This window comes from Sphaeramia orbicularis, chromosome 9, assembly GCF_902148855.1.
Source record: "Sphaeramia orbicularis chromosome 9, fSphaOr1.1, whole genome shotgun sequence".
Classification (NCBI taxonomy): domain Eukaryota; kingdom Metazoa; phylum Chordata; class Actinopteri; order Kurtiformes; family Apogonidae; genus Sphaeramia; species Sphaeramia orbicularis.
Window position 1 is genome coordinate 24813523 of NC_043965.1, and position 27332 is coordinate 24840854.

Here is a 27332-nt window from a genome sequence, read left to right on the forward strand (position 1 = left end):
CCACCAGGTGTTGGTACCATTTTTCATTAAAGATGGTCTAATGTAGTTAAAACAGCACAGCATATCTACACTGTAATATACACTGATCACAGTTTGACTACGGCTACCCCCTATTATTTATTTATTTATTGTGAAATATTTTGGATGTTTATATTTTCTCATAAGTATTAGAAGCTATCCTTTGGATTTGGATTGTCTGATGATCCATTCATAAAATCAATCACAACACACACACACACACACACACACACACAAACATAAAAAAAAATAACTACCACCACCAGGTATTGGTCCTATTTTTCATTAAAGATGCTCTTATTTAGTTGAAAACACCTCAGTATCTCCACACTGTGAATCCCATCCCCATGAGAACAACACCATAAAAAAAACCCCTCATGTCATAATTTAATAAGAATGTGTCCTGTATTCCACCGCATGTCCACACAGATATGACTCCCAGCTCGTCCATTCATACACATTTCTGTTCCACAGGTTGGGGTATAAATACTTGTGTGGCGTTTGTTTGACGTGACACTCCCCCCTGGTTGATGGGAGGCCGACGTCACCCTTCCAGCGGAGGAGTGGATGGCCTCTGTAATAAAAATACATAAAGAGAATTGAGGAAAAGGAGAAGATTGGCCGGGGCGAAAAGGCAACAACACGCCGTTTATTCCTTTAACTCCTCATCCCGCTTTCGAGCCGTGGACGTGGGCGTCTTTTAGAGGCTTTTTTGGGGGGGAGGATGTGTTGTTTTCGCCGCCGTGTCGCGAGCTCCGGCTGAAATGCTATGTTATGTGTGGCTTTTCTTGGTGTTTTGAGCAGACGGAGACAGATAACTGTACTGTATCCCAGCCTAGCGGATTGGAGTGAAAGTCCGCCATATTCTGCCTTACCACGCCCGGGAGTCGAGCCGCTGGAAAATAAACGGACAGCTTTATTCATGTGTTTCCCCCATTGCCATCATCCGCGGACGATTACTTGAACACATGGGATATTGTTCGGTGAAAAATTACAACATTGAAGACTTTGAAGAGAGGGGGTAACCGGCCACGGATGGCAACGCTTAACGAGCTCACCCACGGCAGCACGGAGGATGCGTCTTAAAAGGATCTGTTGATCATATTGAGAAGGAAAAGCAGATTACACCAATTAAGATTGAACAGATATTCAACTCAAACCGCTTTGGACGCTATTTCGAAGCAGTCGGGAGGCCCAGAAAGCGAGCCGAAACTGGGGGGGGAGGGGGGTCGATAATTTCCACAAATATCTTTTAATTTTTCTCCCCCCGTTTTCAACACAATCCGTGTTGCGTTCAGGGTCATTATTAAAAGGGCGTCCACGCGCAGATTTCACCACTAGCAGGGCCTATATGAAGACAGCGTCGACAGGCCTGTGTTTATTCCCCCTCCCCTCTACCCAGCGAATCTGGATGAATCAGTGAGAGGACAAGAAATAAAAGATAAAGCAGAAAAGTGCGTGTTTAGAAGAAGGAGAAGAAGAAAAGGGAGAGAATGACCCTGGAATCCATAATGGCGTGTTGCCTCAGTGAGGAGGCGAAAGAAGCCAGAAGGATCAACGACGAGATCGAAAGGCAGCTCCGCCGGGATAAGAGGGACGCACGCCGGGAACTGAAACTGTTGCTTCTCGGTAAGCTTCACAGGGGAAGGGAGAGGAGGAGGAGGAGGAGGGAGGGGGGTGGGTGAGAGTAAGAGATGCAAAAGCCTAAAGTCCTCTCACTGTAAATACCTATAGGGTGATGGATGGATGGATGGATGGATGGATGGATGGATGGGGCTTCCCACCTGAGTGAAGTTGGGAGTGGGTGGTTGGAATAGGAGTGTAAGGAGTGGAGTGCACAGATTGGCAGCAATGCACAGGGAGGAGACGCTGCCCTGCTTTAGGCCTGCACAGCTCCATGTGTAAAACCACCTGATTTGAATAACTGCAACCGGTTAGTGTCGAGGAAACAAATGCTGAAATGTTGGGCTTTAACTCCTAACCTCATGTTTCTCCATGCTCTCCAGGACCCATTCAGGTAGTGTCAAATGTTGGCCCCGGCCAAAGTCTAGCCTTTTATTGGGAGTAATGAAGAGAGTATTGCGGCTTAACACCCAACTCTGGCAATGATTATATCACAGGTGTCAGTCCAAGTCAGACTAAGGTTTGGAGCATGTTGTTCTGTAATATGTAGACATCTGCGTGTGATGGTATGTCCATGAATGTATCATCATTTACACATAAATCCAATCTGTGCATTCTCAGACTAGTTTATTTCATAGGGACAGTGCACATAAATGAACATCTGTATTGAATAAAATCAGATATATGCCAGATTATAGTGAAAATGCTAATTTGCATCTGTCGTGCCTAGGCAGGTACCAAAACACGTCACATTTAAAGCATCCAAATAGAACAAGAAAAGAATGACACGTTAAAAATGATCACAAGGCTGGTGATGGTTGACATCCCTCAGAAGTAGTGTTGCAATAAGGTTGTCAAATCATGTGTGAATATAGGGGTCAGTCCTGTCCAGAAGTATTAGTCACACTAGTGAAATTTGAGTAAAGCAAGTCATCTACTCACCATCCCGTTTTAATTAGATTTTCAACAAAAAGCCCATTAGATGTGACGACAGTGGCTCTCCAAAGTGTCTCCAGAAACCTATCTTCTTGATCCAGTGCCCTCCACTTTATGGTCCTTTTAGAAAGTGTATGAAGGAAGGTGGTGGTGGTGCACGCTGGGACTTCAGATCTCCTTTTCCAGACAGTTAACTAAAGGATACATGTGTTGTTTTATCCACCTTAGGGGATGAAGGAGAAAGGGTTCCCTTTGCCTTCCTGTTGGGGACAAAATGACGAAATGAAATGAAACCCTTTAGTAGGATTTGAGAGAGCTGACTACTACCCTCTTTGGTAAAAATGGACAAATAGTAGAGCTATTGTTGCCCCCTAATCTGTTTTAATACCCAACAATTGGCTCATTATGCACAAAAAATTAATGGTTTGCACCAAAAAGTCTGTCAAAATGTGTAAATTTACCAACAGTCTGTGCTATATTGAAGTCATTGTTGCTATCTCCGTGTACATACAATACATTTGGTAGCCTAAATGCACATTAAAAAACCTTACAATTATGTTCCATTGGCAGTATTTGTTTTTCACTGCTTTAGCTGCTTATCTGGAGCTGCTATCACAAGAGGCTATTATATTTCAGAGTGGTTTAGAATGCCTGTAATGACAGGATGCTTACAATTACTGTCTTTGAATAAGGAGTTGTAGGGAAGATAACAATCCATTAAGTTGTAGAGTAGAACTTTGCTGCAGTGAATAATACGTAATGGTAACAGGCAGCGTTGAGGCATAAAAGAGGTTTGGTGTATATAACCTATGTGAACTTTATATTTAAATGATCCTTGTAGTGTGATTTTCAGGGAGTACTTGCTGCTCTATCCAGTGTGTATAGGTTGTCTGCAGTGTGCTGCTGTCCTGAAGATGATTTAAGGGCTAGTGTGGACAGGCTGACTGGAGTATAAATAGGAAATGTGATATGGAAAGAATACAGTCTAGGCTAAACCCGGATAACAGACCTTATTGACCGTCATGGACAGAACACACTTCAGCTGCTTCTTCAGTGGTTTTTGATGAGTCTACAAATCATAATGGTATCAATTCATGGATGATTCAGAGTGAAATTGGACGTTTCCATTTCATGTGTTCAATTATATGGACTTCACCACTCCCGCTGCTAGTGGTCGGGTTAACAGGTGGAAGTTGTGTGTCTATATGGCTCCATTAACCCACATGCTATCAGCGTATTGTGGGTTTTAATACTTGCTAATTGCTTTGTGTCCCACAGGACTTTCACATGAAACTCTAGCAACTTCGGAAGTTGCTCAATTCTTCAAAACATCCATCGCTTGGTTTTCACAATTCACCCAGGCTTTCAAACTTTGCCTATAATCTTTCAAACCCACTAATTGCTTTGTGTCCACAGGGAGTGTATACGTTGAAGCAAATACAACACAAGTGAACAAGTTTAGAAGTACTGCAAGCGTTTAATCCATCATCCTGGTGCATCTAATATCTAGGGAGATGTACAGAAAACAGTCATTTAACCTGGGCAGATGACCAAGAATATAGAACTAGCATGGAGATGTGGAGGAGTAGTTGTTGCAGGAGAGGTTTGTGCTGGCACCCACAGTTTAATTGTAAGCAAATGAATCAGACATGAAGACTTTACTGAGGCAGGTGAGTCAGGAAAAGTTGTCTTAAAATCCATGTTTGCTAAAGTGAAAGGACAGTGTGTCAAGAACCAACTGCAAGTCAACAATATAATACAAGGACCGAAATGCATTCAATCTAAAAGAATCATTGTCAAAGACTGTTGGAGTAGCCCCTGTCTATTTCATTCCTTTTGTAACAACACAAATGTAGGCTAAATAAGTTATTTATTCAATTTCAACAAGGTCAGTGGCTTTTCAGCAGCAAATGCTCCTAAATGTTTCTGTATTAAATGCATGTCCTTCAGTGGTGTGTTAGTATAGTGTCAAAATATTACATGTAAAGCAAGTATGAAACAAAACTTTAGCAACAATTGGTTATGACAAGGGGCAAGCTCTGATGTTTTTCACTGCAAACTTAAGCTGAACTGCATTTCCCTTATTACTTGGACAGAGCATTCAGTAATGTTAGTCTCACATCTGCCCATTCTTTTCCACTGTATATGACATCTACACATTTGGTGAAAGCTATCACGATACAAATGAGTAAAATTTAAGCAAAAAACAAAGTGTTTTTCTCAAAATGTGGGGGAGGGCAAAATAGCAATTTGCAAGACAAAGCTAGTAAAATTAATTACCGGGGAAGCCTTTTGTAAGCAAACAAATGCTTATTTCTGTAGCACATTTGAGCCCTATAGATTCAGAATCAGGGCTCAGAGGAGCAGCATGTGACACTCAGAAACCACCCCAACAGTTGTAGAAATAAAGACGTACACTTCTTTGACACTTGCCAGACTTTTCTATGATGTTAATTATAAGCGAACCCTACACTGTGAGCCATTATACAGTTATGTTCACAGTGACTGTAGTACTTTTTGTCTATTAAAATGGTGCTTATTTTACATCGTAAAGCCTACCATAGGTAGCAGAAATGGTAGAAGCTGTGGTTCGTTGACATTAGCTGAGATTCCAAACTTGTGCAGTCATGGGAAGTTCAAGTTGACTGGAAACGAGAGCTACAGCCTGGGGTGGGACTTATGGGTAACATGGTGATGGGCACACTGGAAGAGAAGAAATGAATCACAGCTCAGTTTAGTCAGTGAGATGATTAGGATTGTGGATCTTTTTGGAGATATGTGATATGCATTGTATATTAACAACAATGTTTGCGCTGCTTACAGATCTCAGGGTGGAGTCTTGGCTTGGAGACAGTCAGTGGAGGACTATCTTTAGATAAACATTGACCAAGCTCAGTATTTTATAACATTCATATTAACCCTCCAAAACTGAGAGCATCATCTATGACTAAAATGGCGTTTTCTCATAAATGTTAGCTAACTTGAACCAGTAATCCTGTCGATACTCTTTAATAAAAAGTCAGGTGAAGTGGAGTTTCTCACCATGCCAGTGGTACCACATATGTCCTGTTCAGAGGATTCATAGAACATGTTCAAGCCCTAATTCTCAGCAGAATGAATTCTTAATTTTAGCCCTGTTATTTTTTCTAACTTGCCTAGATGTATGTATTCATAAGTCCGAAATGTCCAGATATAGCTACCCAAGTAGGAAATCGAGTTTCAGTTTATTTCGAATATGGAACAAAACAAAAGTAATTCTACTTTAAATTTTTTTTTCTAAATGTTCAATAAAACAGTATTTTTACCTTTTTTTTTTTTTTTTTTGTAAATGCGTCCATTCTCAAACTAAGTGTAAACTGTATCATTAAATGAACCAGATGAATCTTGTTGTTGTCCCAAATCAGGTAATGTTTGACACTTGATTTTGGAGAATAGAAAAACTGAATAAAAAAACTCAAGTAAAGCTCAGACACGTCAACTGTCCTAGGCGTGTGAGGGTGAAAGTGAGCTTGCTTGCCATTGAGTTATTCCAAACTTGAATGGAAAGTGTGGCAGTGAAGCTCAGAGCACCAGTGTTTGCGAAAGCCTGCCTTTTTGTACAATGAAAGATACTCTGACATCCAAGAGGAACGTCTTTCCGAAAAATGCGTTTGATGTTTAATTTGTCTGGTTAATTTCTGTCCATATCCCTCTGATCTTACAGCCAGAGTATTGCACCATCTTCACTAAACCATGCCACATTTAATATATCCAGCCACATCTAAAAGATTTCATTTAAGTCCCTCTCTTAACAAACCCCTGGCACTACACTGTAGGATACTATAAAACTGCTCCATGGGTCTTTATAGTTGCAGTTGTATTGCCTATAGTACACCAGCTTTCTATTTATCTACTGTAGAGATTTCTATCAGGGTTAAATATGAACAATTGTTACACTCATTTCCACCAGCTAAATTAATTTCAAATTGTTCAATTACAAAAGTGGCACAGCCAAGCTCCAATCCTCAAGTGACCATTGGACCTAGTTTATGATGACTGTCCCCCTTTACACACATAGAAGATCATAGACAAGTGGGATGACAGGTTACGAGGGTGAATTCGACATAAACTATCAAAAGAGGCAGAACGGCTTGTATTATCATATTTATCACCAAATATCTACAAATGCGTGTTCACGTTTTATGCTTGTACACAATAGATGAGCTGCCTTTCAAAGCACCGCTGTGTTACTATGCGTTTCAGGCATATTTTGTACCTTGGACTCTTAAATTTGCTCATAATGTGTCAAAAACATGTTGATCTAGCCAATCACTGTCAGCTGCTTTTATCAAACAAAAGAATGCAGTGGGAACTTTATCAAGGGCTGTAAGCGAACAAAGTCCACCGCGGTGTTTTACAAGCGTTCAACAAACACATGGTTGTAATTGTGAGAGGAAGCAGTAAAGATGTCTTATGATTCATGTATGAATGCAGCCAGTTTGACAGTGTAGAATTAGAGGGACAACTTTTATGTAACAGTTCTTGTGAGACTGTTATAGGATGGGCTGTGTTTGTGCGATGCATTGTGTATAACTGACATTTATAGATGTTTGTGGTGTTTTACTTACAAATCAGTCCCATATTCAGTCCAGTTGGAGCAAATGAGAGTGTTGTCTTATAAGGTGCATGGGTATACTGCAGTATTATTATTGAGTTCATGTCTCTGCCTTGTGTTTTGCCGAGAGATTTACTGCTGCTGGCTTAAAGCCACCCACCATTAACACTGAATAGATTTAACACCCACAGGAATGAGTTTCTTTATGATAGTGGAAAACAAAACTGGCTCCTCAGATCATTTTTTATTTATTTTTTTTCACAAACATCATTCAGCACTTTTAGCTGCCCAACAAGAAATGAAGATCAGTTTCAGTCTGTAGCACTTCCTGTCATTCAAACCAAACATGGTTTAACTAGTTGTGCTTGTTCACACTAAAACCAAATGTCCAAAAAATGTCCAACCAAATGTCTACAAACAGCTCCACACATCACATCACACCACAGTCACAGTCAAGTTTACACAATGAAAAGTTAATACAACAAGTCAAAGTTATGCTGAAAAATCTGAGAGCGGCAAAATGTATTCTTTCCAGCTTATATTAGCAATAATAATCTGTGCATTGACCATAATTACTCATTTACAGAGAATTCCATGAGCACATGAATGCATCAAACAGTCCATTACTCTCATCCTGACGTTGGTCTTGAGTCTCGGGACCAGTTTGTGGACATCAATGTGCCAGACACACTCAGCTAAGATGTAATGTTGATTCATTCACACCATCCTCAAATTCTAGTTAATCCTGAGTCACCTCTTGTGTTTGAAAGGTGACATGGCAGGATCTAACACACACACACACCATCCTGTTTACTTCTGCATGTACGTTTACCTCCACTAAGAGGGTTTTATCTGACTGATGGTCAGCTGAATACAGACAAACCACTGCACTGATTTTCATGAAACTGAAACATTTCTATATATATTTTTTCACGAAGTCTTTCTAGTTTTACATCTGTTGGAACTAGAGATTGGCTATTGGTACTGGACAGAACCATTACAATTTTAGGATTTTGTCTGGATTTGATTAGGGCTGCACAATTTAGAGAAAAAGTCGTGGTTTTTGTGGACATATTTATGATTTGTTCATTGTGCTGTACTTAAATAAAATGAACCAAAAAAATTCAATTAAGGAAAAGTTAAAAAAAAAACAACAACAACTAAATAAGAGAATAGAGAACAATAACTGTCAAAAAGCAAATGATTAGAAGATGCTGTACAGTACTCATTGCAGCAAGACTTGCAGTACAATAAGAAAAATGTATTAATAGGCTTTTTTTATTACCACTCAAACCTAGAGGTAAACTGTAACTTTCATTATGAGTGTGTATGGTGGTGAACCTGTAGGCATCATGGCTCAGTAAATGTGTTTCCTTAAAACCTTCCACTGCAATAGTGTGAAGTTGCTGTCATATTCATTTGTGTTTTTACCTTTATGTTTTTGCTGGCGTTGGTTTTTCTGTCCGTGTGCAAGATAACTCAAAAAGTTATAGATGGATTTGGATGAAAATTTCAGGAAATGTTGATATTAGCACAAGGAACAAATTATTAAAGTTTGGTGGTGATCGGGGCGGGGGGGAGGGGCACTGATCTGCCTTGGCGGACGTCTGTGCTCTCCGAGTTCTTTGCTAGTTTTGAATGAAACCACTAACACAATCACACAACATTTATATTTGTCTTTTCATGGCTTTCTTCGTTAATTCCTTCACCCACTGGGCAGAAGGGCAGAGACAAAGTTAAATAGTTTGCTTACAACTGCGAAATATCACATAGTGTACTATTAAATAGACACCCAAAGTCCTGTCAAAATTGCATTAGTTAGTGGTAAGAGACAAGTCAGTTTTTTGTTTTTTTGTTTTTTTTATTGCGTTTGAATTATTCCATCATTTCCACATATATTAGTTTGAAGGATATCTACAAATCGAAAAAGCTGCAATTCATATAAAATTACACATCTTATAGTGATGACAGTGACTTCATAACATAACTGTCTATCTCGGTGAGTCGCAGAAGATGTCTCTGCAGCTTAAACATCACCAGACATGTAGTGTTTTTTCACTTCTTTTAACTCTTTTTTTTTTCAGATCCCTCTTGATTAACGTGAAACGTGTTGTGGTAACAGCGATTTGTGTTGATGACTAGTTTCATGTGCAACAGCAGACACACTTCACTAAGCCATTTAATGGAAAAATACATCGTTCTGTAATATCTTTACCACAAACTGCAACTTTCTTAACTTCATATGTGTAAATAGTGCCTCACTTCAAACAGGAAATATTATTTATCTCTCACCATCATCCCCTATGCATATTTTCTTCCAAAGTTTGATTCAATGGGCCAGGACTCTGCCTCTCTACAGCAGCTTTCATTTTGCATGTTTTGCTCATCTTGGCAGTGTTACTGAATCCAATCTCGCCGTGCTCATACATTTAAGTTGCAGCCTATTGAAGTGATAGAAGTGATTTATTTAATTGTGCAGAGCTCCACCTACTATTTTAAACAGGAGAAAAGGCATTCTGTGGTGTTAAACGGCTTCTAAATATTGCTTTCTCGTTTTCAACTAGCTACTCAGCTTTGAACTGAAATCATGCTCACAGATCTATTTTACATCTACCTGTAGAGAGGACAAACCATTTTCTCTGTAACATCCACCAAATCAAAACTGTGTCGTGCAAGAGCAGCTCTGCACATATCCAAAACCCACTGGCACAGTTAATTTAAGTTTTTAACATTACTCACTGTTCTACTTTTTGTGGTTTAAAAAATAGACCAAAACTATTTTTAGGACTGGTGCCTGAAGGTATGAACTCTTACTCAGCACTATTTATGGTCCGCAACAAATGGTCATTAAGGTTCATGTACTGTAAGAGTTAATTATAGGTGGAGGCAGTGTCTGTAGGCAGGAAAGCAGGTAGTGACAAGTCCAGCTCACCTACTGGTGCACTGACGGATAATTCAGCTGTGTTGGTGTGGCATTAAAATCCACTTGAAGTGAACTTTGGAACCATATTTATCAACAGGATTACAGTATAAAGCACATGTGTAAATCACCTCATTCGATATAAAAATGCCTCCCAGTGTTTCCAGTAGGTTCTCCAATGAAATATGTTTTGTAAAGCTCTAAGTGCTTGGCTCAAGAGTACTTCAGGGGTAATTGTGTTGTCTCCACTTATGTCATTGCCCTTCCCGCTCATTTGTGGCCTCTAAACTGGCCAGTTTTGAATAGAAATGTGTTTCAGTAGAGGTTATTGTATTTCAGCGCTAGTTTAATCTGCAGCTTGGTTTGGTGGAGTGTTCAGCCTGGGTTAAAGCAGAGAGTCTAATTTGGCTAAAATACAGGCCATCCCTTAGAACAGATACCGTAGATCACACTGGAATGCACCATACGTTTCTTAGCCATGCACTTGCAAAAGACACACATATACTTGTTTACTTCCTGCCAAAGTTTTCCAAGAGTTAGTGGTGAGGTAAAGTTAGACTGTTGAGTTGGTCTGCCAAGATTTTCAATGAACCAAAGAGAAACTACACCCCCAGCTCTTCACACCCAAATAGTTCCTGTCACCACTGAGAGGAGAGAGATGTTGTTCTTGGTCGGTCACCAGACCAAGCAAACAGACTGAGAGGAAAGCGGCCAGCACATATTATGTGTGTTAGTGACTGGGTGTATGAGTGAGTGAGTACGTACTGAGTGTGTTTGTGTGTGTGTGTGTGCTTGTACTATGCATCTGTATACATAAATGTGTGTGTGTGTGTTCTAAATGGGGATGTTACAAAGCTACAGCTCAGCTTCCACACACACATTTACATTCTTAAATGATGTTGGAGTAAGTTTAATTCCCAAACTCAGACAACTGTACACTGTTGTTTTGTGTTTTTTTTTTCTGTTAATAATTCATTAAATGACCATATCTAGTGTGAATTAAATCACACTAATTACACTTGAATGCCACAGTGTGCAAGTAGGACAAGAAATGAAGTGAAGAGTGAACGCTGCCCACGTCCATGTTACTATCACAGTCTGATAAGTGTTGATAAGTGGATTTCTTACAGTCGTGGACACTTCACATGAAACAAACCCCTAATAAGCCGGTATCCGATCTGAAACTTTGCATTTGGTAGGGACCTTGGCCAACTAATTGCTCTTTTTGTGGTGAAAATATGAGGTTATGATGTTGCCCTTTTTCCCCAGCAGAGGTTAACTGAAATCCCAAGTGACTAAAAGTTTGGACACAGGAGATTAAAAGTGTTGTCTGGTTAATTGAAACCCTGCAAACCTACAAAGTAAATAAACTCTCTTTATTTGTCTCCTTTCCTCGTCTACTTTCTCAGGCACTGGAGAGAGTGGGAAGAGCACATTCATCAAACAGATGAGGATTATCCACGGCGCCGGTTACTCCGACGAGGACAAACGGGGCTTCACCAAACTGGTCTATCAGAACATCTTCACAGCCATGCAGGCCATGATTCGAGCCATGGAGACACTCAAGATCCCCTACAAATATGAGCACAACAAGGTAAATGGAGGCTTCTGCTGAACGTGTCAGATGAGCGCTGATGTTTGGTGGTGTACAAGTTCTACGAGAATAAGAATAGGAAGATGCACATTGTCTACAAACAGCCACAGCGTGCTTGTGTATTTTTAGGGGATTGTCTATCTCATTTGGAGCAGCCATCCATAATCATTTCCTGTCCCTTTTGACACTTCCTGTGTCCTTAAAGCACTCCATCACACCCTATGTGTTTGCTTTGTCTGCACTCATGCACTTGAATACATGTGAATGCATACATGTAAGTACCATTAGACAAAATGTATGTAGCAGACGGCCACATTTGACCTCACTTTCCATAACTCACGCCAGCAGGTCTTTTTTTTTTTTTTTTTTACTTCCTTTTCATTTGTATGAGTTACTCTTGTAGTGGTAGCTTTGGGAGCTGTTACATTGACCTCTTACTCACAGTTTGTTCCCTGCGAGAGTGACAAATGAAAGGAAGTGGAGCATAGGAGTCATTACCCCAGCAATGCTTCTTAAATCAGACCTTTCAGGTGACGGCTGACCTCACAGCCTCAGCTCCTTTCTGCCAGGCCGAAGTCACACAATGAGAGAATTTTTATACACATTTGGAGCAGACGGGATAATAAATGAGTCCACTGATTTTTTTTTTTTATTTTTTTTTTTTTATTTTATTTTTTTTTAAAGACTATATTCTGATGATCATCTTAATAAATATTTCACAATAAAGGACCTGTTCAGTCTTCTGCACTGTTTCTGCATAGATACACACAATTAAATCTCAGTATGTTGCTAATTTATTGAATACTGATACTATTAGTGTTGAAGCATTTTTGATGAATTCTTCCCAGTGCCCAGTATTTGATTGATACAGTCAGTGACAGCGTTTAATGTGTGTTCAGTATTTGGTTTAAACTTGTTGTCAGAATAATCAGCAGGCCTTACAGACATCTGGAGGCTGTTGGCAGAGTAGAGCAACAGGCTGCCACATCACAGATGTCGTCGCGTTTGTGCCGACTGTCGACGTTAAGCAGCTAGTCGAGGTCAGAGCTGAGTTTATGGAGACACAGCATTCGGGTCTTGGATTGCACCAATAAAGACACGGACTGTAACAACCAGTCATCATCATTCTCTATGTTTGCTTTCACTTCTTGTCGGCTTGTCATGTGCGCATGCGAGAAGAATGAAACCGAATGTGCTATTTCAGCTCAGCAGCTTGACCAGAGTTTTGTCTACTTTAAACACAGCGGAAACCACCCCTGTACCTCAGATATTAACCCGTCTGTGTTAGTGTGTTGATGAGTAAGTGTAATAAATACTTTCAGAGCAGCTTGGATAACTCCACGTCCACTATCTGGACTGTTAAACCCCAACAACAACTTCTAAATGTCTACAAGATAGAATATTAACCAGTATTAAAGCAGGGCTATTGCACATTGAAGTGTACACTGAAATCAAAATCATGTATAAAACAGATTTACTTAATGCATGTGGTAGTCTTTAGACAACATCCCTTTGCTCTCATATGCATAAGGGAAGTGATTTACCTTTTAACAAAGGCATTCACTGGCATCACAAAGGAAGTGAAAATGAAAACTGTTGAGCACACTTTAACTCCTTTTCTGGGTGTTTATTGTAAATGGTCACAATAGAAGGTCTGTTGTCTAATTCAGTGTGCTGATAGTGTATCTGCTGTATGTGGGATGTCCTGTACTTTTATAACAGTGATGAGCATTTTGAGTTTTGTTTTTTTTTTTTTTACAAAAAATGTCATGAAACAAGGCGACAGGTTTTTTTCCCCAATGAATCTCACTCTATAAATTGTCATTTGTACCACGAAAACCTTAAAAACTTAATTCATCATATCAGGTTAGAGCTTGCACAGTTTTAAGTCAAATCTAGCATGGAAATTTTGACTTAAACTTAGAGTTTGGAATTATGTGTAAAATATGAAAATATGTGTTTTTGTGACACCATTGTGTGTTTTGCTATGGATACCTGGCTATTGAAGTCTGTGACACTGTGTATTTAGTTGATATTTGTTTTTGTTTTTTTAGGAGCAGTTACATGTGGGACTTATTCAGTTATTCAGTGTATTACCTGAAGTAGATGGTGCTTGGCATTTCTCCAGTTTGGAGAAACAGAGCAGGAGAAGCTGTGCCAAAACCCTTATCGGCTGCCAAAAACCAATTGCTGTCTGCTGTAATGATATTTGCACTGGTGAAAAGGGGCTGCGCTGCTACAATCTAGGGCAGGGGTGTCAAACATACGACCCGTGGGCCAAAACCAGCCCAGCAAAGGGTCCAGTCTGGCCCGTGGGATGGATTTCTGAAATGCAAAAATTAGACTGAACATATTAACAGTCACAATCATTTTAGTTCAGGGGCCACATACTGTCCAACATGATTTCAAGTGGGTCAGACCAGTAAAATACTATGATAACATATAAATAAATAAATAAATAAATAAATAAATAAAATAAGATATACTTTATTGATGCCCAAGGACAGCAACACAAGACAATAAACATTGAATATAACAGAAAAAAAAAAAAAAAATTAAAAATTTGGTAAACTGACTAAATGACATAAATAGTAATAATAATAGTAACGCAATGAGTGTGCAGTAGGTGATATTGACAAGAGCATGCAAGTGAGTGACTTTGACCGATGCAAAAGTCTGTTCAGAGCAGGATGTACTTTAGGCCAAGCTGCTGTTATATGGTGTGATGGTAGTTGGAATGAAGGAGCATCTGAAACGTTCAGTCCTGCACCTGGGTGGGATAATCTACTGACTGAATGAATATATTGACAACTCCAAATTTTTTCCCTGTTCAGTGGCGAAAAGTAAAATTAAATGAAATTACATTGATGAGCTATTCTTTCTAAAGAAGTGAATAACCTGAGCAAATATGAAAAACCTGAAATGTTTAGTGTCTTTATAGATCCACTGTGATCTGTAAGTTGTAATGCATATGAGTAAATAATGAGCCGAGGCCATTGTTAAAATGGCACTTAGTTTTCTTTAGAAACTTCAGGTTCATGTCATTCAAAATTTTTTTACAGGACAGTTTGTAGATGTAGATGCATTTTTATTATGTAATTTTACATGACATTTTACTTTTTTCACTGTTATTATTTTACTGGTCCAGCCCATTCAGGATCATATTTGGTTGTATGTGGCAATGAATTTGACAGCCCTGATCTAGAGCAAAGAGCAGGTAAAATAATGCAGGGTCATGAGGACAAGTGGAAAGGAGATAATGTTTTATACAGTAATCATTCCTGTAATTATATTAATGTTATTACTGATTACGCAAGAAATTGCAGACACTTCTTTGGCCACTATTGTGTGTATTTGTTTACAAGAAACATGAAACTTTAATAAAGACACACATTTTCTCTTATACCACCAACTGATTAGACCTGTTTGAGCCAAATAAAAGCAGCTGCAGATGCGTATGTAAACTGGACAATAGTCAGTTTTTGGCAGGACACCAATACCTCTGTCAACATCTCCAAACCCAAGAGTCGCCAGTCACTTGGTCAACGACAAGTGTTAGAAAAATAAAAGAAAAAACATGGTTTTACCTAAATGAGTTACACTGCTTCCAAATATTAAATTAGACTTTCTCCAGCGTGTCAGGTTTTTGACTCAATATCCCCTTTTATGCAGCACTTCTGTTCTGGAAATATTTCACCTGTTTTCCGGAACCATGTCGTGTAAACGAAGTCGTGGGATCATTTGGTCTCACCTTTATCATGGCTTTGCAATGCCCCTGGAGGTAGTAACAGAGCTGTGATAAAGGTGGAATCATGATTCCGGAACGCTATGTAAGAGGAACACCTCTCATTCTGCAACCAAAGTGTGATGTTTTGATGACGTATTGCATGTGTGACCCCTGCACTGGGGGGATTTAAAAATGAGCACGTGTTGTGCACAGTAAACAAACATATCAATGCAACCAGAAAGAGTTCAAACTGGGGAGATGCCGAGATCTACGAGCTTTTGTCACCTCAGGCAGAGGACTCTATCCATACTAACATTTGTGGAACGGTGAAAGTCTCTCTGGAGAGGTTAGCTAAGAAGTTATGTTTGGGGTATTTCCGACACGCGAGTTATACGTCATACTATACGTTGCATCACTGCCCGTTTCATTCCAGAACACAGGTCCGCTGTGTAAAAGTCCAGCCTGCCTCACCTCTGTTACTCCTTTGGCTTGACTGTGGAAATCAGGCAATGGTGGGATCAAAATCTCACCTTTTTTCCAGGATCTCTGTGTAAAAGTGGCAAATATGTAGACATGTGCAGCATGTCACACCAGCTTTTTAGTTCTGTAAATTTAAATTGATAAAAAATTTGGCCTGGATAAAAAACATTTGGTGCACATCAACGTGATACAAAACTGACAGCTGGAATTTTCATTGGACCCCAGATTGGAGAAGTCATTGGGGAGCCTGTATTCCCCTCAAAACTCAGTTCTCTAGAATAAACCGCTTGGGATTCAGTTCCTCAAAGCATATAAACAGATAGGTTGCAGATTATTACCCAAAATCTGTCTCCTCTACTTGCATCATGGTGTTTTTTTTCTTCCTCCCACCCGTATTTGGTGATGTTAGTGAGGAACAGGATGGACGATTTTCACCAAGATATTAGTGAAATGGAAACCAAGGGTCTTCAACCCAAATGTGATGGTGATTACTGTTGGTTACTGCAGCAGGAAACTAACACAAACCACAAGAACAACAGCAGACATCTGACACTGACGAGCTCCGCTACTTAGGTTTATTCTTCATTGTAATATTATGGTTTCTCCGGTGGAAAACACTGACTTTATGGGACAATAATGTATAGCTCAAAACAAGAGAAATATCTCTACCACTTACATTTCTTTTACATTTTGTTTGATGTTTGTTCACACATGTAGTGAGTAACTGCTTCTAGTTTGATGTCAGGTGACTCAGATTTGTTCGGGTATTTATTATTTTGACTTAAGGTTTTGTTCTGTTTTTAATAAAGTGAAGTTTTCAATGTCAACATTTTTAAGAGGTGGAGCAGGAAGATAACAGCAGATATAAAAATACTCTGCAATTTAAAATTTCAACTTCAGTGTATTATTGGAGGACATAACAAGACTTTATACTTTCGTGAAATTTTTGATTATGTAGAAAATCAAGGTCAATGAAGTTACCATATTTGGTTCCTTACCTGTAAGTAGCAAAAAAAAATCCAAGAAGTTCAAATAAAGTAAAAAAAAAAAAAGCAAGAAAAATACATGTAAGCTGTAAGCAACATGTATTTTAGAACATCTCCAGACACCTGTCAACATCCACATTATTCCTTTGAACATCATTCCTTACATTAGTAGCATTTCTTCAAGGTACCTAACAATACTCACTGTTCATGCAGAGTGTGGAGGTGGACCTTGCAGACCACATTTGACCTGAGATTGACTCACTGTAACTGTTGTTGTCAGTGTACTGCATACTTGTAATTTATACGGAATTACCAAAAATAGTCACTTGCTCGATAAAGGGTTAAAAAATGCCCTATTGATCAACCTCTAGTAGGTAATATTCTCACTATGAAGTACATTATACAGGCATACCTTAAATAATGAGACTATATAATGACCATCATGTTGAGTAATCAAATCTGCCCAACACTTACATGATTCTGCACAAAGTATATATTATGGTCTTAAATAATGCAGTTTGTGAAGCAGGTACAGATTCATCGTTCAAGCATGTGTTGATCTCTTGAGTGGAGTTTTAATGGGAATCTGGAGCACCAAAACTTTCCCCTTAATAGGCCCAGTGGGATTCAAGCCTCAGATATTAGGTCCATGCTCAGCCTCGGGGTATAAAGAAATATCTGGATATAGAATATTTGAGTCAGAAAATAAGCACATGATAATTAGAACTGCTTAACCTGTCTGTTAATTGTCTTTTTGAGGTGATGTTGGTCATTAAAAAGTTTTGTTCGATCAGAGTTTACTTTGCATTTGATGATGTTGTGTGTTTGACTAAATCCTGTCGGCGTCCTCTTTGTGTCTTCACTACAGGGTAACGCCAACATCGTTAGAGAGGTGGACGTAGAAAAAGTTACAGTGTTCGAGAATCCTTATGTAGACGCAATCAAGAGCTTATGGAACGACCCAGGCATCCAGGAGAGTTACGATCGAAGGAGGGAATACCAGCTCTCCGACTCTACTAAATAGTAAGAAGAATCCATGCAGAACACCAGATAAACTCCTCTCTTAAACACTTCATTTTTCTAAGAGTGAACGACTACTGTAGATGACGTCCTGTCTCTTTTTCCCTGCAGTTACCTGAATGCATTGGACCGGATCGCTGAACCATCCTACCTCCCCACTCAGCAGGACGTTTTGAGGGTTCGAGTCCCAACCACGGGTATCATCGAGTACCCGTTTGACCTGCAGAGCGTCATATTCAGGTACGCATGGACATGCTGCAGCGTTTCAAGATTCCTTTTATTGTCATTGTATACATTGCAAAATTCTGATGTGCTTGTAAAAAAACGGTACTTCTAGAGTTAGAAAAAAAAGGAAAAATACAATGCAAAGAAATTTAAATGGTAAAAACAGTAAAAAAAACAAAACAGTAGTTACTGCACACTTTAGATTTCCAATATTGCACATTGTTGGTTGCTACACATTGCTGATTGTGATATTGATTATTGTTGATTTTAATTTTTTCATATTGTAGATTATGATTATTGATTGTTAAATGGGTTTAGTTATTGCTGAGTTCAATGTGTTTGCCAGTCTTGTTGTTTGGGCTCTGATGGTCCTGTATGAAACGTTTTGTATGTTGGGTGGTAACAGTCTTCTGCTTTTACATGCAGAGTTAAAGGGGTCATATTTTGCTAAATCCACTTTTATTAGTCATTGGTACATTTATTTGTGTATTTGGGGACCTTAACAGTTCATAAAGTTTGAATTTGAACCCTCCAGGTGCTGCAAAGCTATCTTTATATTCATTCCGGCAAAAATTGAGTGAATTTCTACAACCCGTTTCAATTCCTTCTTAATTTGTTACGTTTACAACTAGTTACGTCACGACATTTGCACGTATAAGGTCAAGACTTCCAACGAACCTTTCTCAGAGTACGACATAATTGTTTGTCAGCAGCAGCGGTTGTAGTCCCTACTGAAAATATGTCCAAACTTTGAGCTGATTACCTAAAATGTTCAGTTGTTGGTTTTATTAATGAACTCCAGAGCACACAGTCAACAACCCGGAAGGGGGTTGGGTCATGTGCATTTAAAGGGCCGGCGCTCAAAACGACCTTTCTGGTGTCATTACTCAAAAATAGGGTTGAAGATGGACCTGTGGAGTTGAATTAATGAAGAATTCAGACCCAAACATAGCATTTACAGTTTATATGGACCACAGGGAATGTTTTTTTCAAATGCGTAATTCCATTTAAAAAAAACAAAATATCACTCCTTTTAAGATGTTTTTTTGTTTTGTTTGTTTGGGGGGAGGGGGGGGGTAACCTATGCTTTTTAGTCTTGTTAAATCAAAGTTTGACTGTAAACATAGTCGCATGTGGACAAAAACACTGAGACCACCAATCACCAAGACCCTGGTATAGTCCCAAACAACATCTGGAGTATTTCATTTGTTGTAACAGTGTGTTCCAACCTCTACCAGGTGACTCTGAAAGTCTGAGCCTCCTGTAGTTAGGAGTGTTGTGAATTTTCTGCGTCGTGGCAGAGCATACACACTGTAGCAGCTTGTGTAGCTGTAGTACCAGCGATCTGGACAATGAACCTGTCATACAAATTGTACAAATATGCACCACTTCAGAACACAGGACCTCCGCTGTAGTTACTTTCTTGCTCCCAGATACATTTGACCAGTAAACAGGCTGAACATCCTTGATTTTTTTCACATGTGTAAAGAAACTGAACTAAGGGACATTGACAGATTTATCCCCTCATTCACAACAGAGCAAACAAATTACAGTATAGATAGAAAAATGCACTTTATTTATTATAGAATTTATTGTTAATTTATTATATAATCCTTTTGTTAGAAGTTGTTGCAGTGTTAGTTTTAACTGAATTTCTGACTCATTTTAAAGCTTTAAAGCACCTAAATGATCATCAGAGACACGTCTGACCTTATCTTTTATTAAGTAAACATGTCTCATTTTTGTAATGACTGTTTTTCCGTCTCATGCCCTGACAGGATGGTGGATGTCGGGGGTCAGAGGTCAGAGAGGAGGAAGTGGATCCACTGCTTTGAGAACGTCACATCCATCATGTTCCTGGTAGCACTCAGCGAGTACGACCAAGTATTGGTGGAATCCGACAACGAGGTGAATAATAAAGTTGACAAATATAATAAACCAGATGCTTCACATTTCTTCAACCCTTGAATAAGTTGTTGTGAAAAGTTTTCCTGTTTTAAAACAATGTAAATCTTGTTCTCCTCCTGCTTGGCCATGCTCCACCTCCTTTCCCCTTGGAAAGCATTTGTAAATAATCAGCCAGCTGTTCTGAATGTAGCCTCGAGCTCTTTCTCCTTCTTAAGAGGATATACCACGTATGTCAGTTTGTTAGAGTTAGTAATGAGCAGGTGTGTGCTCACATATGCCTCTCCATTTTCATGTGTTGTTTTTTTTTTTTCCTTTGTTACTTCGTGGCTACAAACTGAAGGAGATGACGGAGCAGCTGCATTTCCCTGTAAACTCTAAAGTAGTTAAATTAATAATAACATACAGGATACACTGGGTTTAGCTGTGGATGCTGGTGTTGCGCTGATATTGAACGCTGGCTTTCACTCTGTTGAACTAAACACTGAAATTAAGTGCAGGGGAGAAATTAAACCCTTGAAGGCGACATGGCCACCCTTCTCTCTCATCTTTACTGCTCTCCCTGTGGTGTAGTAAATAGTTTATTAAAATCTGTTCTTAATGAGTGTAAAAGACTGGTTTAATTAAGTGATTAATTTTCTTTCTTTCTTTTTCTCTCTGTATGTGTCACTTTACCCCCTTCCTCATATTCACAGAACCGGATGGAGGAGAGTAAAGCTCTGTTTAGGACGATAATCACTTACCCCTGGTTCCAGAACTCTTCAGTCATACTGTTCCTCAACAAGAAGGACCTGCTGGAGGAGAAGATCATGTACTCTCATCTGGTTGACTACTTCCCAGAGTATGACGGTGAGTATTTGCACACATCAGAAATCTAAACCAGGCACTAAGCACTTTTTTTCCATCTCTGGGTCGAACACCAAGATAAATCTCCCTGCCACATCTTAAAGAACGACAGGGCATGGCAGTAATCCACTGTTTTTACATTTATAAAGCCACAAATATCCAACAAATGCCCACCTGTGATTTAGTAGATGTAAGTTAATGCACTTTTTCTAAAAAGAGAAGAAAAATGTATAGTTTAATTATATTGTTTAGATGAAAGAAAAAATACCTTTATAGTGAGACACCACTAGAATATGTAAAGTAGTGTACACTGGGTGCAGTATGACGCAGTGATCAGTATAGGTGTCTAAAGATCACACAAATGGAATGAAGTGATGGCAGTTTTTATCTGAAAGGTGGAAGGTCCTCTTCATTGGAACGTGATGTTTTACAGAGTTTCCACAGGTCCTTAAAATGTCTAAATCATTCAATCAAATCAATTATAAGCCGTAAATATCCTAATGTTTTATATTTTGTGGTCTTAACCTGTTCAGCCCTAAGCCCTACCAGCTGAAAATGTCATCCCCAAAATGAAATTAATACATTTTATAAATAAGGTTGTTTCAATACATTTGGGTTCAGGAGACACCTGGGAGATTGATGTAGATGTGTTAGAATAATAGAATTAAATACAGCTACAATATGGAGGGGAAAAAAAACAGCTCGTCCTTAAAACATCCATCATTCTTAGGATGAAAAACACTTGGAAATCATGGGTTAGTAACCTGCTAAGGTCTCAAAAACTGATTGTATGTAGCTCTCAGCTGAAACCCGCTGCGTCTTGTGCAAGAAACCACTCAAATTAGTAGTACTGCAAAAAAGACACAGAATTTATATGTGAAGTTGGAAAAAAATGCAAATCTACTATAAGAAAACAGCAAATACTTTCCATAACTCAGTATTGTTCTCTGGTCATATTCATATGAGTTACATTCATAATTGTCTTAAAAATGTCCTAAAAAGACTTGAATTGTGTTGAAACTTGCAGAATTCAATGACATATCTCTGGACCAGAAGGGGAGGTTGTGACCAGATTCACATTTCCTGGGTGTTCACTTGTTATTGAAGTGATTGTTGTTGCACCATAAGACCAGTCTCTATCTGGAAAAAAAAAAAAAAAAAAGTTTAAATATTATTCTCATTTCCAATTACTCTGGAGTCATTCAAGCCAATACTTGGAGAAGTTCTATCTCAACAGAAAAGGCACAAAAGGAATTTAATAGTATGAATCTGGACAGACATGGATGTGAACTGGTACTCAACTACAAGGTGTTGATTCTAGTTTTAAGGACAGTATGTAATAAAACCTTACTGTAAAACTGTCAAACATCTTGTGTCTTTATAAACAGGACCTTTAATAGAACAAGTTTAACATGGACCGATGTGCTGTTTCACTGTCTGTTCGCTATAAAACATTTTATATGATGAGTTAGTTTGACTTAAGACTCAAGAAGTTAGACTTTATGGGGAGAAATATTAGGGCACATCAGACCTACAGCTTGGGGGACCTTCCATATTAATTTCATCCTGATGAAAGTGTTCATGCCATTCATTCATTCATTCATTCAATCTCTGAACTGCCTAGTACTTGTGAGGGTTACATGGATGCTGTAGCCTATCTCAGCTTCCAACAGGGGAAGGTGGAATATGTCACCCGGGCCGGTTTTGGCCCACAGGCTGCATGTTTACACCTGTGCAGTAAATAGACAAAACTTGACTGGACATCAGATGTTTAAGGCTCATGTCTGTCTGACCTTCCCCATCCAGGTCCTCAGAGAGATGCTCAAGCAGGACGAGAGTTTATCCTCAAGATGTTTGTGGACCTGAACCCAGACAGCGATAAGATCATCTACTCCCACTTCACCTGTGCCACCGACACAGAGAACATCCGCTTCGTCTTCGCGGCTGTCAAAGACACCATCCTGCAGCTCAACCTAAAGGAGTACAACCTGGTGTAGAGTGCAGCGGGGGCCGGCTGTGTCAACCGGGGCCCCTTCATAACACACTGACTGACACAATCTGTGAAAAGATAGATCATACTCACACGCGAAAAAAATCTGAGAAAAAAAAATGGTTGCATAATACTAATTTATTTGCCATTTGTTGATCTCTTGGTCCCCAAGGGGTGAGCAAAGTTAAATGTTAAATTGCTATTTAAGGAGTTGAAATGTAGGGAAGGGGGTGCAGGATATTTGCAAGGGTTGGGGGAGGGGTTTGCTGTTGAAAATGTACAGCAACAATCCTCGTTTTTAGGCTTTGCGCATAGTGAAGTTTTGTTTTTTGTTTATTTTTTTGACAAAAAGAGAACGTACTTTGTGCACTCGAGGTGTTGGGGGCTTGTTTTGTCTGTCCATCTGAAACATCAGAGCTGGAAGGAACGCAATGTGCTCCCTCCCTCCTGCCTTTTTATAAACAAGAAAAGGAAAAAAAGGTTTTCATTCCTTTTTTTATTTTTTTTAAGCCTCCCTCCTTACCTGTCGGTTCATTCAGATGCTTCGTCCTGGGCCTGTTTGACAGACAGGAAATGATGTAACAGATCTCTAATTAACAACTTCCTTTTACCTTCAAAGGACTGATTGGAAAATATCTTGATAAATAGGCATAAACTGTGATTTTTAAATTATTTCACATTTATTTCATATTGATTGACTGATCATTCTTCTTCCTCTTCTTCTTTTTCTTATAATAATAATATTGTTAATATTATGACATTGCATTGACTTTGGTACCATCTGATGAGTTGAGCCTGTGTGGCCCTTGAACCGCATGGCTGTTGCAAAATCGTAAACACACGACAGCTCTCCATCACTGACATAACCATGACATGTGAGAGAAGCTGGCTTTAAAACAAATAAACAAAATAGCTTTTTGAGCAAATTAGCTGAGGAGGCACATGTGGATCTCCGCTCTGTCATGCCTTGAGCGTCTCGTTGGCGGCATCAGCAGTGGCGGCGGTCACTTTAAGCAGACTGAAAGGAGTTTGAGGAGGTAATAATTTATGAGACAATGTTGTTAAATGATTATGTTCATCTGTGCCACATTAATGCTTTTTATTATGGTAATATGTATATTTATTGCCAATGCCAAAACAAGTCACGCACCAGACTCCACTTTGCGCTGTTTACTACTTAGACGGAAAGCGTGGCAGAGGAGAAAGAGCAGAGTTAATGACAAGAAAGAGCAGACTGACTGACTATGGACAGACTTATTGACTGACCTACTGATTCCTGCAGTTTTGAAGTATTCAACACAAGTAAAACGGTATTCATTAACCCCTCCCCTCTAAACACACACAGAGCTTGGACTGAGAACGGCCACATGGCAAACTGAACTGCTCAAACCGTCCAATCAAAAACCTTGTGTGTGGCTCCAAACCCCGCCTCCCCACCCTCTCCACCCACTTCCAGCAGACTGTCAGTCATTAGAGCTGTGTCTTTTTGTCCAATCACAGCCTGGCTCTGTTGAAGTTCAATAAACAATGGAGAATCAATTTGGTTTATTCTTACATAAAAGGGCAGAGAGTTGATATTCAGTTTGTACCAAAGTAAGCCCTTTTGGTTTCTGATTGGCCCCACTGATTTGCATCATCCCCAGGTTCTTCTGACTTTTTTTTTCTTTTTTTTTACGATTCCCTACAACATAAGCCTGTAATTTACATTTATTGAGGCATAGTGCAATTATGAATGCTATAATCATTGTACATACATCTCTCTATATATATGGCAGCATCTTTGTTGGCTTTGTAATCATTACTTTTTTGGCAGATTGAATGTGCGGTATTGAAAATATGTATCTATGTAATTGTATGTCTAATGGCTAATTCATTTTTGGAAGAAAAAATGTTATTTACATGTTTGTTTTCGTTTCCTTTTTTTTAAAGAGGAGAATGTAAATTTTGTGTTTTGCCAGTTTTATTTCTCAGCAAAGAAACGTTGTCCAGCTTCAGAACTGCATAAAGAGGAATATAATTATCCAACAAACAGATTGATCGATTTGCCAGTACTTACAGTAGCCGTTTTGTTAAATCGACTTTTATATGAAAAACTGCAGACTGAATCCAATCTACAGGGCTAATCGTACTAGTTTAGTTAACTGGCTTTATGAGAAGAGCACTTGTCATATACAGTAGGTGTTTTCACATCATGCAGTGATTATGTTTTCTGTTCACAGCTTCTCGATAAGTATAGTTTAACTTTGACATTTCTTTGACTACTACACACCTTGTGATCCCTGACCAGCCACCACCGTTAGCGAGACGTTTTATTTTCATAGGTGCCAGAAAAACACACACGGGTGGCAGACAGATATAGACTGATCCGAGGGACAAATGTATTTTGCCAATTGAGGGAATGCCATCGCCCTTTACACCCCTTTTTAAATAAATGTAGAAACCTGCGGCCTGGCACAGTTAGTGAAAGGCCAGTTGACACAAATGTGCAAAAAATAATCAACCATTTGGCCTGATTAGGATGGAACATTTACAGGTGCTGTTTTCTTTTTTTTGTTTGTTTTTTCAGTTCCATCTTTTTGCCACCATTTCATTAGAATGTACAGTATTATTTTAGACTTAATTTATAAAATAGGAGGAAAAGTACACAACAGTTCACATGTACATATTGCCTTATTGAATAAGCTGTGCCTCTGAAGTCCCATGCAAGGCACCTGTGTTTATATGAGAAGTAAAGCTAGTGTGGCCAATAACGTCCTATTGTGCAGCTGGAGGATTGTTTGGTTTTGGCTTTGTTATTCTGTGCTATAAGAAGCCCTGGGAATACTCTGCTTTGAAGTGTAGCTCATGTAGCTGTGACATCCATTCCAGTACATCATGAGCACATCATGCAAGTGATTTGTAATCTGAATACTATCATTGATTTAACAATGCTGTCACGTCACGTTAACGTCTTTAAAATCCACCTCGGTGCATGCTCAGGCACTGGGTTTCCTGATGTGACTGTGATTAAACAGCAGTGCTCATACACATCAGGATGCAGAATGTGCTTGCAAGGTGTCACAGTCTGGACTGAAAACCACCGGCAGCCGCCTGCTGGGTGTGTTTTTGCCACATTTGGCTCCGCTTCGGTATCTACCAGCCTCTTTGGCAGGTAACCAGCCCTCACTTGGAGGTCCTGTTGTTCTCAGATATTTTAGCTGGCTGGTGAAATTACTCACAGGGATGGTTCACTTTGGCAAGCAACTGCAACTGCAGGCCAATACTGAAAAAGGCGTACTTGAAGTAAATGAAACCCTTAAAATGACTACTTGTCAACAGCAGGGCCTAGTAGAAGCAACTAGTCTGAGACAGAGGGACATGTTTTGAAGCTGGACTGTTTCAAGTTCTCTGTGTCAATAATCAGGTGTTGTACATTTGACTGGTGACTTGTGCCTCTGCTGTTGACACTGCCCCTCACACTTAAAGGGAAAATCTGTAACAATACACACACTGCATTTAACCCACTAAGGCCTGACTGAGAACTTTACAAAGCAAAAGTGACGAGAAGTGGGAAAATCTGCTGTGTCAGCCTCCAGTGATATCGGATAAAGTTTTAGTTTTGCCTTTTTTTTTTGGCCTAACAATGAAAGAAGTGTTTGTGAGCTTGTTCCTCTTCCTGTTAACTCACAGGGAGCACAAGTGAATTATCTGCAGACTGGATTTTTCCTTTAAGAGAGCACAGACTCCAGCTGGTGTTGACTTGCTAACAGACATTGTTGGAAACCTCTGCTGCTGTTCAGATTTCATGCAGTATATTGAAGAGACGTGCAGTGTTACCTACAGTATAGAGAGGACTGCTTTACGTACAGCTGTAGGGCTGGGACTGGGGAAAAGAAGTTCCATAAACTGCTCTTTTACTCCAATCTGAAACACATCATTTGATTGCTTTCATCTAGCCTACGTTTGGGTTTCTTTGCCTCCAAATTGTTCATATATGAAGTTAAATGACTCATTTGAATAGTGTTATTATGATCTCCAATCATAATTGTGTAAAATGTTTTCTGTATCATAAAGTCACACTCCTTCAACATGTTTCTGAATGAAGCAACATGTTTCTTTTGAAAAGTACACTGGCTCTGATTTCTTTATTATTACTTCTCTATAAGATTTGACAGGACTAATACTCTTCATCATGACATAAGTAATACTAAATATTACATTTCAGGCAGCTTAAAACAAATTTCACAAGTAGTTTCGCCTAAATCCTTTGAGAATTGATAGATTTAAAAGAAGAAAAAAAGGACAACTGTAATATAACAGAGCTGACATTGTTCGCACTTTGTTTTGGGGGAAAATTAATTACTATGTTGAAATAGTGTTCAGATATTTATCAGTAGAAAACCATCACATTACACAATGAACATGGCTGCCAGCACTTTCTCTCCAATATAAAAGTCTTTATTACTGTTCTATAATATAATCTATATCT

At 39.1% G+C, this 27332-nt stretch overlaps 1 protein-coding gene across 1 annotated transcript; it reads left to right on the forward strand.

Annotated features, from left to right (window-relative positions):
* Positions 1 to 527: 527 nt before the first annotated feature.
* LOC115426094 (guanine nucleotide-binding protein G(q) subunit alpha) lies at positions 528 to 26971 on the forward strand. Its single transcript, XM_030144052.1, has 7 exons — positions 528 to 1647; positions 11501 to 11685; positions 17747 to 17901; positions 18010 to 18138; positions 19902 to 20031; positions 20724 to 20877; positions 22681 to 26971. Exons 1-7 carry the CDS (start codon positions 1512 to 1514, stop codon positions 22869 to 22871), a joined length of 1080 nt encoding a protein of 359 aa, XP_029999912.1. The 5' UTR covers positions 528 to 1511; the 3' UTR covers positions 22872 to 26971.
* The last annotated feature ends 361 nt before the right edge of the window (positions 26972 to 27332 follow it).

Excerpts from the sequence above, each read along its gene's own strand:
- LOC115426094 (XM_030144052.1), top strand. The coding sequence starts at position 1,512 with ATGACCCTGGAATCCATAATGGCGTGTTGCCTCAGTGAGGAGGCGAAA. Across the intron at positions 17,902-18,009 it reads CTCTCCGACTCTACTAAATA|TTACCTGAATGCATTGGACC; the intron begins GTAAGAAGAATC and ends TTTTCCCTGCAG. Across the intron at positions 18,139-19,901 it reads CTGCAGAGCGTCATATTCAG|GATGGTGGATGTCGGGGGTC; the intron begins GTACGCATGGAC and ends ATGCCCTGACAG.